Consider the following 12,539-nt stretch of genomic DNA (forward strand, 5'->3'; position numbering starts at 1 on the left):
AGATATTAAATTTAAGTGAAAGGACAAAAGCCAGAGATGAGTATAATCCTTTTGATGAAGGACCACACTCGTTACAGAATTTGGCTCAATGTCTTCAATCAAGTACTGTGGAATCCCTTAGATTTAAAGAATATCTAACATTTTAATAAAAACTCTTGATAGATAATATTTTTATGAAAATGATCTAGTTTTATTTGCTTACAGTTACTATTTTTAACCCCTAATTTGACAGGCCTTTGAAAAATAGAGCTAAAATTAATTCAAGCTTTAAGAAAAGCCAATATAAAATTCAACATGGATTCATGAATAAGCAGAGATCTTACACATTTCCACAGTAGCACATGATGAAAAACAAGAATCTGGACAAAAACGCTAAAGATCTCCTTAGTCGATAGTAAATATAAATACAGAGGCATGCACATGTGATTTGAGATGCAACAGCAACGCAAGGCTACTTGGTCACCTTAAGCCAAGCGTGCAATGAGCTACTGTAGCTGTCTTACTGTACTTGTATTACACCCACCAAAACGGGTGGGGCTGCTTCCCTGGCAAATCTTGTTTAGCATTTCTGCTTATAAACTAAGCTGTACTGGACACATTGACTTAACCAGCACTGCTATAACAAGCTTGAAGTTCTCCTGCCACATTACTAGTATATCTTGTTACTGTAAAATTTTTGAAAACTACATAGATATCTGTCACTGAGCCAGCTGAAACTGCTGTGAAGCTGAGAGTAAATAAAAATGGAGGCCTACATTTTTGCTCAATGCTAAGGTGTAATATAACATGGAAATCTTTAACTTCACTATCATGGTTTGACCCACTAACACATATATTGATAAGGTCTTCAATATGTGTAGAGTTTAATCAGCTTACCCTCTGAAATGTCTAAAAATAAACTGTCGTGTTATTACACATAGACCATATATGTTAAATATACATAACAAATATCTATATAAAATGAATAGCCAGCTAAAATCTGACTAATTTGTGCCTGGAACACATTAAATGCATTGTTCCCAGTGCTAAATGAATTCAATCTAAGGCCAACCAAATCCATTCCCAGGGTATGCAGCTGCCTTTAAGAGCTTTGAATCTAAAAGGAGTTGACAGCTACACTCTCATGATTTACACCTTAAAACACAAACTTACTGTGTGAAACACAGGTGCAGTGCTTCCCAACAGCAATTCAGCAAATACAAGGTGCTACAAGAGATTCTTATAAGCAATATTTAACGAATTCCTTCCTCCGGTATTTGGAACGTGTAACAGATTTGCTATGATTTAACCCTGTGGAGTCAAACTTTATGGGGTTTGCATGTTGAGAATGTTCCTTTAACCTCATTACACATGGCTGACAGATGACGTGTAACCCTGTGCTTCTTAAAAGTCTGCGTTTCCACACAGTGCATCAGAATCGTGCGAGACAAGTCTAGATCATGTTAGCAGTTTTACATTTCAATCATTTTACTCATTTATACACATGCAGGTGTAACATAAATACTTCCTAGGTCAGCTTGACAATCTCTCTCTCTCATACACATACACACACAGAAGGACCAGCCCTCCTATTGGTCCATGACTAAAAAAGACCTGAAATTAACCTGGAGAAATCTATTGCTATGGAGGAACATTGACAGTTCATTCAGGATGGCTTGCTGTTTCTCAGCACTGTCCAGAGAAAGCAATCTATTACGAGCAAAAAAGAAAAATAAAATCCATTACTAACAACAGAGACCTCGACTACTGCGGTTGATAAATGGAATGTACTGACCTCACCACACTCTGCTTCATCATAAACTGACTTTAATAAAAGACCAGACAGAAATACACTGGAATGACTGTTGGCTGTAATTAAACTTGAGTTTTAAAACACAACTGGACTTTTATACAAGGGTGCTTCTTCTGAGCTGTTAAGATAAACCTGATTTTCAAAATCATAAGACTATCATACAAGTTCTAGGAGTAGAGGAGAACATGGAACAGCCAGAGAGCAATAATAAAGAAATAATTACTAATGTTAACCTACAGTCCTTCAAGAATGTGAACAGCAATACAGAAGCATGTCTAGCTTTCCAGTAGTAACACGATTTTCATTACAATGCAGCATCTACCACTTTTAACTTTCCATTCCATTCCTGACAATCATCTTGGAAAGCAAAAATGCACAATTTACCAAATTTAAAAAAGAAAAAAAAATTAACAATGAAAACAAGCTGAGACTTGGTGGCCTTTGGGTGGTATAAAACAGCCAGGCCGTGTCAGAGTGTATGTGCCATTATAGTGTTGTTATGTTGGAAAAGAACGTAAGATGCGGTAAAGTAAACATGGAGGACAGAGCGGCTTTCACTGTGTGGGGCTACATGACAGACACTCTGAAAAATCCAGCCAGTCATTTCCTCTGGCTGAGGAAACATCGATCACAGGCTGTCGGTAAACACTGCAGTGCTGTTACCTTCCCCTCATTAGTACTCTAAGAGCTTCCATGACCACCTTCCTGATCTTCCATACATCCGTCCTCTGACACACCTTCACTGTGCTTTGCAACACTACACTAATACTGAGATACGCCATACTGTACTGAACATCTATGTCCTGTAGGTCCCTGTCGTGGTTTGGAAAGTTTAGAAACAATCCCCCCCACCCCCACCCCCCCCCAGATTCAAGCCCATAAATTCAGTATATTGCAGTAACCCACCCCCCCACCCCAGCCCCCCATATCCCTAATGCATGGCAATCTACTGGTCAGCAGAACGCTCCAGGTTGTCGATGACCCGGCTGAGGCGGATGTTGAGCAGCCGGACCTGGGTTTCCAGGTGGTCGATCTTTTCTTCCAACGAGCTGCCGCCTCCCCGGCGCCAGTGGGCCCCAACGGGCCCCGTCATGAAGTAGACGGCCATGACGGCACACAGCGGCAGCACGGCGCGCTCCGGGTCACCCTCGAACTTGTGCAGGATATAGAGGCAGGAGAGAGCAAAGAGAGCTACACGCACCAGCCAGAAGAAGCGGCCAAACGCCAGCCGCAGCACATAGAACAGGCTGCCCAGGAAGAGTGACAGCAGCCAATAGGCAAGCAGCACGGCGGCCACCAATAGCAGGGCCCGCGCTGGCGAGCTGGCAACGGAGGCGGGACTGAAGTAGTGGCTCAAGTTGGATGCTGGGGAAAGGACAGTGTGACAGAAGCACAATGTTAAGATCATTTTATTTTTAAAATAATATTATCATTACCAAAACTATTCTTCCCCTTTTTCAACTTCCTGTACTCCCATTTAAAATGGTCTGACTGCAAACTGTCCAGAATAAATATATGATGAACTGGGGTTAACTTATTTATAACATCTTATATTAAACAGTGTCAGAGGGGAAGAGCTGAACCATTATCAATAACGCGTTTCCAATTTACTTCAGCTGCAAGCCATCGGTTAGGTCAGGTTGGGGAATAGGCACTGGTACAGTGTGTTGCCGATCCATCTGCTGACTTCATAGGAAGAGTCACCAGAGACATGAATGTCACTGCCGAGGTAAGTGAACCTCACTAGAAACTTTAGATCAGGATTTCTCAATTCCGGTCCTGCAGGGCCAGAGTCCAGCAGTTTGCAAATTTCCCTGCTCATACCATATTCAGCTCACCAGATAATTGGCAGGTTTAGTAAGTGTGTCTGATTAGGGAAATCGGCAAACTGTGTTGCAAACTGGCCTTCCTGAACTACAATTGGGGAACTTTGCCTTAGATGTACCTTTTTAGCTAGGCCTAATGCTAATGCTATTTATTTTACTGTCATTCATCCAATTTCTTGGTTTCTCAGACATAGTCTAACAAAAACAGTACAATTCAGAACCATTCCAATTAAGTACATTAAGTTCTTGATATTATTACAAACTTGAAAATAAGCCTTTGCGCGGGAAATCTGCTTCAATAGAAAACTTACAATCAATTCCCAGAACATCCAACAGGTCTGTCCAAATCTTCCACACAGTGTCCAAGAACGAGTCAACTCCATGGACAAAGCGCTCAGTTGTCTTACTGAAAAACTGAAATTAAGGTAACTGCATGATTATGTGGTACATAGTGTGTCCATTTCAGCACTGGAATGTTGTGCAGCATCAGGCAGCCTACACTTATGAACCCAGTGATGACAATTATGAATTTAAGGCTTTTTCAACACGCCATAGTCTTTTACACGATTTCACAAATACATATAACACATACGATAAATACAGATAGCCTACAAGATGCAGCTATAGCAAAAGATAAACAAAATGTACGGACTCAGAAGAAAATTATGTTAGTTTAGTTCAAACCTAGCTCAAGATTAATTAATTGTGTAATTAATCGATAGCCTTTCTAATATAAAAAATATGTGTTCCCCCACACCTGAGGGTAAAAAATATTGGAATAAATAACTATAATAAGCTAAAGTAAGCGTTAATAATATAAAAAATTTTGTTTGCGCCCGATGATGGATGAAGTGTAAATCAGAGAATACATGTAGCAAATTTCTACACCAGTAGAAGATGCTAATTGCTGTTATACCCTCGATCACTAATTTGCTTAAAATTAAATTATTATAGAAAATGTGATATGTCCGTTTTCTTAGAAGAGTGACGTTTAAGTTTTATAATAATACAATAACATCAACATCTGCTTTCAAACTGTTATTTTATAACAGCGACGAAACAGGTATGTCAAGTAATATATTTATTATGCTGAACTTTCGTTGTATTTAAATTGCCATTAAAACACAATGTCATTTGCAAATAATTTAAAGGAACAATATGGAATTTAATCTCAACGTTTTTCCCGCTCAATGAAGTCTTATAACCCAGAAGGAGTCATACAAAGAAAATGTAGGAAATGACAGCATTATGATTACAAGATACGCAATTGCAACATCGACATTTATGCCAGCAAATAACTGACTCTAAAAGCGCCCGGCATGAATTAGACATTTACCGCAAGATGCATCTGCTGAAATTACTTTCTGATCGAAGGAGCGAATGATCAGTAATCAAAAGCATTAACACTCACCTTATATAAAGCCCTGATATTGTCCTCTCCGAAAATGCTGCTCAGGGTTTGGTAAAAAGCGTTCGCCACCCGTCTGAAACTGTTCTGGCTGCCGAAGTCTTTGCGAGCCCGGGCTGAATCGGCACCGTGCAAAGAAACGAAAAGCACCATCGCCAGGACCAGGATCAGCTTTACACCCTGCATTGTTTTCAGCGACTGCAGCACGAGGCTGTTTATGTGTCAATGTTACCAATACGCCTAAGGTTAATTAGCTTCGTGCTATAAAAAAGAAAAAGCAGAATAGTGACCCCGGAACATGAAACAGTCCATTTCGCTTCCGCCTTCTGACAGTTGCCGCCTGGTGTTAAAACTGGGAAGGTGCCAAAGGTGAAAATCGTTACGTAATCCTTTCCAATTTATTTCATATCATGGCATTTACTTATAATGTTTCTTATTAATATACATGTACCATCCATTGTTCACCACTGCCACTATATCATATTTGTTTAACTGTAATCTGGGGCCAGTTTGGGGAATTTATGGTGCAAGGCAGGATTACTAGGAGCTATCGCATAGTATTCAGATATACAGAAATGTATAACAAATGCTATTTACATTCAAGCAATTAATATAAACACCATGGAAAACTCTCCCTTTAGCGAGAAACCAAACGCCATACCCAACCTGCATTCGAATACATAACCACGGCGTTTTGTGGTTCCTTTAGTTTAGCTATTTAAAAGCAGTGCCAATTGTATGGTGGTTGCGATGATCAAATCCGGTAGTGGATGTAATGCGTTTTTCCAGTTCAAGCAGTATCACTCATTAACATTGTTAACAGAACAATGTACTTTAATTGTACTGAGGGATTAATGACTCTTCATTAATTTAGTTATTTAGATATCGTAGCGGGGGTCGGAAGCTGCACGTCGGAGATATTTTCTGGGTGCATTCGCTGGTCTTTCCGGGGGGGCGGATTGTGTGACGGACCTGCAGCTTCTGCGTGTATGTTAACGTTTGAAAAAATATTTCGTATTTCTACACATATAATCTGGTATAGCTCCCGACTGAAAGTACAGAACCCGATTTTTTGAATTTATCTAACAAGCGTCATTTGCATTCTTATCAAAATGGGGAAGAGACAACATCAGAAGGATAAAATGTAAGTCTTCAAAGTTTTTTGTGCATGTATTTGATGTGTTGCTGTATGATGTATCCCTGTTATTTTTTGCACATTATCTTTTTGCGCAATTGTCAGCATTTATTTTTTTTATGTAAATGTCAGTCTGTGATATACTTTTTTCATTGGCAGTTATTGTGTATATAATGAGCTTCTTCTTGTATCTGACTGTCTGGTTTTGTCACATTGATAATGATTTTGATATTTATTTTATTCCTAGGTACATAACATGCTCCGAATATACAAATTTTTACGGCGGGAAAAAATCTGGTAATACTTTCATATATTTTATGTGTTCGATAAAATGTTTGAGTTCCGAAGTTTAGATTTCTGCTTTTAGCTTCGCTTGGTTGCTGAGCTTGTGTATTTGCATGTAACTTACACGCAGAATGTGATAACGGATTTGAATGCAACATAACATAAAAGACAAATAAATAGAGATTATTTAGGAACCTGTAAGGGTTTTCGTTGGCAAACTATTACAACGTTCTGTTTCATCTCTCTTTTTGAATAGAAATTCCACAGGCCAATTTCCGACGTCTCCCATTTGACCACTGCAGGTGACCAGTGTTACGTCACACGGGGTTTATGTGTTTTTCTGATGTTATATAATCCATGGCACTTCACTGTAGGGAAATCGGTTGTCTACTGTAATAGTAGTTTATTAATCTAAAGACTTGTTCATGAATTGTAGTTCGGATTGGAATGTATAGTGTTTGCCTTGTAAAGTTACAATCTAAAAGCTATTTTAAATGATTCTGACTATTTTTAACTAAAAATTGCAACTTAGTTGTGTTGCGTAAGTTTCAGGTAATTTTACAATGTCCTCATGGTTTATGTCTGGCTTGTTGTCTTCTTGCTTGCCTTCCAGCTTGTCCCTTCAGCCATTTGAGTATCCCATGTGTACAGAGGAGGGGGTCGTATTTGATTTGTTGTGAGTATCTCATGGTGAAACTTGTAGCAAATCTTCGATCAGAAAGTAAGCTTTCAAAATTTTGTAGCATTTTGTAGCCATGTTCTTTACAACCTTTAATAATGGCATTTGTCAGCAACATCTTACAAATCTGAACACTTGAGCCAAACAATCCACCCACAAAGGGAGAGCCTGTCAGATTGCCCCTAAATAACCTCCCTCAGTGGTGCCAACCCTCAAGTGGAAGAAAATAGTGTGAATCACTGCATATCCATGCTGCCCCTAACTGTAATTAATAGAAACATTTTGAGTTGTGGTTCATGGGCACTGCAATTGCTCTAAGGATTAGAGAGATACTGTTTGGTTTGGGGACAGCATGATGGTGCAGTGATTAGCGATGCTGCCTCACGCCATACTAGTGGGTATGGAAAATCGATGGAAGATTATGCTTAGATACCCAGTCATCAATGTGGTGAAACAGCTATATAATGTAAAGTAAGCAATATAATTATGTTTACTAAGTTTAGCCTAAGCTCTAGTTTGCAAATTATTTAAAGCATAATTCAAAATCAATGATAAATTTGGTAGTTTCGGTGTTCTTTGTTAACAATGAATGTTACTGTTAATATTGGCTTGGCTGCTGCGCAACTTTAATTATAGGTCTCACTGAAATGCTAAAAGTCTTCTGTTGCTGTTTGTGTAGGAGCATAGTTCCCTGGATAAAGAAGTATGGCACAAATCCTATTTCTGGGGAGGTGAGTTTTTCATGTTTTGGGCAGTGGACATTAGGGGATGGGTTGTCAGAGAGCAATTTTGGAGTCACCACCCTCATTTTAAGAGATATGAAAATACTTAGTCTGTCCCCCACACATGGTTATTATAATACCTTCCCAGGTGCACAGAATTGGTATGCAAAGGTCTCCGGTATGGTTTCTCAGTAACATTTTCACAGTCAGGTTTATTGGACACTTACTTGCTATGGCCACTAGAGGGAGTATGATACTACTGAAAAGAGGAGACCGCAGTTGCGGAAATGACGGGTGAATGAAGCTTTGAGAGTTGCGGAATTGTACTCATCCAACCCTTGGTGTTTCTTCTGTGTTTGAAAACAGTAGACAAATATGTTTACCCTGCAATGTTGACTTTAACTATTAATTATGTCACCAAATTCAGACTAAAAAATGACCTAAAAGTCCATATTTTCCAAATGGCTACATTTTTTTTTTTTTATAATTGTGCAAGTAACCAATATAGGTAGTGATGTGTCTTTGAAATAATAAACTGAAATCCGGTTGTGGATTCCTCTTATTTTCCCCTTGCTGTTTGGATTAGTTGTTGACTTCCGTGGGCTATGGAACATGCTTCATCTGACTGCCTGACAGCTGAGTACTTGTCAGCCATAGCGAGACCAAGGCTGAGTGCCTTAACAAAGGCACTGTGTGGTCATCTCCGCTTATTGGTGTTAGTTTTTAGAAACTCTGCATTCCAGCTTCTCCTTACCCCTTCTTACATTTATATAGTTAAATGATTATTATCTAAGGCAACATACAAGAGTATGGCTTCAGACAGTACCTGCAGCAGTTCAGTGTAAAGGCTTTGCTCAAGGTCCCAGTGATGACATCACTCTCTCCACTACAGGATTTGAACCAGTGACCTTCTGGTTACAGGCCTAGAGCCCTAACCTGCCGAGCCATTAGCCATCTCAAAATCCCATAATGTTTTTTACTAGAACACTAGTGTTGGTAAATTAATGCAATATGTGCATAAGTTCTGAACTTTTAATTTTTAAGTATCACCATTTTTTTGACCTGCTGTAAGTGGCCTCAATCATAATCGTTTGAGAAAATGTGACTGACAGGAAAACTAGTCGGCATGTTTCTTGTTATAATAAAATCATTCAACAGCTGCTGCTTGTGTGGAAGATGCAGACTGAATTGTGGATATTATTCAAGAAGGCTGTGAGCTTCAGGACAAAAGGTCTGACAGTGTTTCCCTCGCACAGACTGCCCATTCAGCAGCACTTGGCAGTTTATCAGCAGGGAAACGGTCGGCGTTGCTGCTGGACAAGTGAGGATTTTATGTTTGTCAGATTATGGTGAAGGGGGGGGGGTGCTGTGAGCTGGAGCCTGAGGTCTGAGGCAAGGCCGATTTTTTTCGGCGGGGTGGGAAGCTCTCACAGACAAGCCTGGGCAAGTTAGCAAGTAGCTGCAGCTGATACGAGTGGCTGCTGGATCTCAGCAACGTTCAGATCAGATGTCCCGGGAATCGGACTGACCCAGCCTGGCCAGCCTCATGGGCACTTCTGCAGCGATAAGCAGTTCCCTCTCAGATGGGAAATGTCCACATTAACCTCATTTAGACTCCATCTGAACTATTTTGTGCACACAATCCTTAAAAAGGTTTCATGATTACCTTGTGCACAGCTGACAGCTTTAATACTGAAGCTGTGGATGCCGCCGGCTAGGAAGCGGCCAGGATGATGTCTGACTGGTACATGTGAGCATGTCAGGATCTCCGCTGTGCTTTTGAGGTGAACATCCTGGCTGATAGCCGAGTGCTGAAGTGGCAGATCAGCTGGATGAGCGGAGCGACTAGGTATAGGGAACACACAGGCTAAACTCGCACAGCAATGTCCTGCGGCAGGATTGTGGAAGGTTGATTCCTGAAACTGTCTGAGTTTATCATGTCTGTCAGTGGGGTAAGAAGAATGAGGAAAGGATGTGGCAGCAGCCTACTTGCCAGACTCCTGCCGAGTGCTGGGTTCCTAAACACTCTGAGCGTAATCTTTACTCTGTTCGGTGCGACGCCCCTATAGCTGCCAGTCCATGGATGCAGCAGGTTGAGCTTCCAAAGGACTTCTGGGTACCGGGCTGTAAGGAGAAGATGAGGCTTGGCCACTTATGGCTTCTATTTGGAATGGCTGGAGGAGATGGATGTGAATTGCCCTGATGAGCCCTCTGTGATCCCTGAAGCTTTCTCATGCTCTTTGCAGCCGCCTGTATTAGCTAGACGGTGGGGCTCCTGTCTGTCATTTCCTGTGTGCTGCTCACGTTGCGCAGTAACCTTGGAGATGAAGGTGCCTACTATGAGGTCATCAGTGGTGTGAGTGCAGTGTGTTGTTCTCTCTCCAGGTTAGTGACCCATCCAGCATCCCGGCGCTCAGCGTCAGGCTGGGATTGTCACCGGAGTTGGACTGGTACTCGGGGCTGTTTTTGGCCTCTGGTCTGATCTTGCGGCAGGGATGTGGCAGGGGACAGAGGGAGGGTAACCCCCTGCTCACTGGGTTCACCTTCCTCGTCCTGGGGCAGAATCCCTGCACCTCATCGCCACCCTGCATCTTAAATCCCACCCAGTGCTGGCGTGGTTGCCCGGTGCGCTCTCGGCTGCCTCTGACGCACATTCTCTGACCGTCTCCCCCTGTCAGCCCCCGTTTCCATGGCGACCTCTGGGGGGGCCCTCCGCGTCACCCGCGAGCCTGTTGGTCGGTGGCTATTTCTGTTCCCCCTCAGCATGACTAATGTCTGCATTTAAAATTGCTCCCGAAGCTTTTGTGCAATTATCGTTTCAAAGCAGTTGCCCACTGCAGTTGTATGTGTTCGGCAAGCATCGGCTGCTTTCTCCTCGGTAGCCCTTAAATTGGGCTGCTTTTTGTTGCTCCTCGCAGACATGAGAGATTGTGTGTCCAGAGTGAGCCCCATGGGGGCATCGCGTTCCGTCCCGCCAGCCCTGTCACACATGCGCTGTCCCCTCTCTGTCTGAATGACTGGCGGGCAGAGACGCCTACTGTCATTGGTGTATTAATCTGTAGATTTTCTTTTTGTTTCCTTCCAGAAACTTGAAGCCAAAGCTCTCATCAAGCTGAACTTCGCCAAGAATAATGATGGTATGTCTGGGTGTGAGTAGCAATATCATGCAAAATAAAAAAAAAAACGACACTTGGTTCTCAAATCTGTACCACGGTGTGGACATCATGTTTTCACCAGGCTTCTTAAGGTGATTAGTAAACCTTCTCCAGTCATACAGCTGGATATTTTTGCCCAGGGAAAACCATTTTGGCTCATGGCTTCTCCCTGAATACCTGTTGTGTCAGTGGGTGTGTGCAAATGTAAGGGAGCTGCATCCTTTTGCCGAGGACCTTGTTAGTGATGAACCACGTGCTCTGATGTAGTGACATGTTTGCACGATGGCTCTGAAAATAACGCTACCCTGAGGTTTCTACATTGATTACCCCCCCCCCCACACACCTTCCAAGGTCAATGTCCTTGTCTTTAGCCGACTCTGCACTTTATTCAGAAAGGTTGTGAGTCATTCCCTTGGCAGTGGTCGTTTTTGACCCACAAAAACCTGGGTGGGTGTTGGTCTTGGTGTGGGGTTGAGCACTGGGGGGGTGCCAATCTGTGTTTATCACACCTCACCGTATAACACGCCAGGCGGGAGCCACTTACTGATAGACATTCACGTTCAGTGGTAGTTCTAGCTTGTATGGCACCCTGAGCGAACCCCACTTCACCCCCCCAAAATTCTTAATAATTTTGCCAAAACCAAAAAAAAAACTAATTTTAAATCAACAATGTGTCTTTGAAACTATATATTCGCAGTATTATGATTTATGGAGTGTGACTGATTTCGCTATCAGCGTTAGCACTGCACAAAGTTGGAGCTGTGCTATTTGATAGATTCCCCCGCTGCCCCTACTTCAGGCTTCCAGTGGGGCGACCTGAGTTTAGCCCAGTCCCGCCCCCCTTCCCATCTCCTACTTCTGAGTGGTAACCTGACTAGCTTACAAACTAGAATCAGGGCGCCTGCTCCGACCCGGCTAATTGACCCACACAGAGACATATCATTGTGTGAATGAGCAGTGGCCCATGTCATTCATACCTAAATCTACCAGTGTTCACATTACTGGAAGGTACACTGGGTCACAGGGCTCGCAAAATCACTAGCCTGACATCCCAGGACAGTCAGGTTTTTGCATTGGGCTACCAAAATGCAACAACACCCTGCCTGATGGGCAATCAAAAATGATTGCCTAAGAAAACTAAAATTTCCTCTCTTATTAGCCTTTTTTCGCTCTTTTGACTTGCTATCTGGAGAACCACCAAGTTGTTGATCTTGATGATGGTTTGTCCGCTGGGAAGGGTGCACTTAAAGCCTTGATTTATAGGAAGCTTTATTTATTGCACAATTGTCATGGTGCATTGTCGGTCATGGTAACGGACTACTCCACCAGTCAAGTACAGCTTTATTATCACATCAGTACACTGCAAATGGTGATTAAAAGCAAATGCTTTAAAGAGAAAACTGGTTAATTCTGGATGAGACCCATACACAGCAAAATGGTTGTGAGCTGCCTGCTATGTGTTATGGAACTAAAAGTCTGGAGGATGAATTTCTTTATTTCTGGCTGGGTACAAAACCTGCAGATGGAAAAAGTCTGG

The 12,539-nt window shown here is 42.1% G+C and overlaps 2 protein-coding genes across 3 annotated transcripts in view; one reads left to right on the forward strand and one right to left on the reverse strand.

Annotated features, from left to right (window-relative positions):
* Positions 1-1,789: 1,789 nt before the first annotated feature.
* On the reverse strand, positions 1,790-5,498 carry bri3bp (bri3 binding protein). The gene is made up of 3 exons (XM_023838959.2): positions 5,030-5,498; positions 3,930-4,032; positions 1,790-3,157 (listed from the first exon to the last, which is right to left on the reverse strand). The coding sequence occupies exons 1-3, from the start codon at positions 5,210-5,212 to the stop codon at positions 2,739-2,741; spliced, it is 705 nt and encodes a 234-aa protein (XP_023694727.1). The 5' UTR covers positions 5,213-5,498; the 3' UTR covers positions 1,790-2,738.
* A 261-nt stretch (positions 5,499-5,759) lies between these two features.
* ppil2 (peptidylprolyl isomerase (cyclophilin)-like 2) overlaps positions 5,760-12,539 on the forward strand; it is a 40,964-nt gene continuing 34,184 nt past the window's right edge. The window contains exons 1-6 of one of the 2 annotated variants that reach the window (XM_023838957.2): positions 5,760-6,170; positions 6,409-6,458; positions 6,703-6,748; positions 7,060-7,122; positions 7,805-7,856; positions 10,933-10,984. In XM_023838957.2, the coding sequence (XP_023694725.1) occupies positions 6,139-6,170; positions 6,409-6,458; positions 6,703-6,748; positions 7,060-7,122; positions 7,805-7,856; positions 10,933-10,984 (295 nt within the window). In that variant the 5' untranslated portion in view covers positions 5,760-6,138. Of the gene's footprint in view, positions 6,171-6,408; positions 6,459-6,702; positions 6,749-7,059; positions 7,123-7,804; positions 7,857-9,008; positions 9,169-10,909; positions 10,985-12,539 lie in introns of those variants that run through there. The other variant, XM_023838958.1, reaches the window with a different exon arrangement.

This window comes from Paramormyrops kingsleyae, chromosome 2, assembly GCF_048594095.1.
Source record: "Paramormyrops kingsleyae isolate MSU_618 chromosome 2, PKINGS_0.4, whole genome shotgun sequence".
In the NCBI taxonomy this organism is placed as follows: domain Eukaryota; kingdom Metazoa; phylum Chordata; class Actinopteri; order Osteoglossiformes; family Mormyridae; genus Paramormyrops; species Paramormyrops kingsleyae.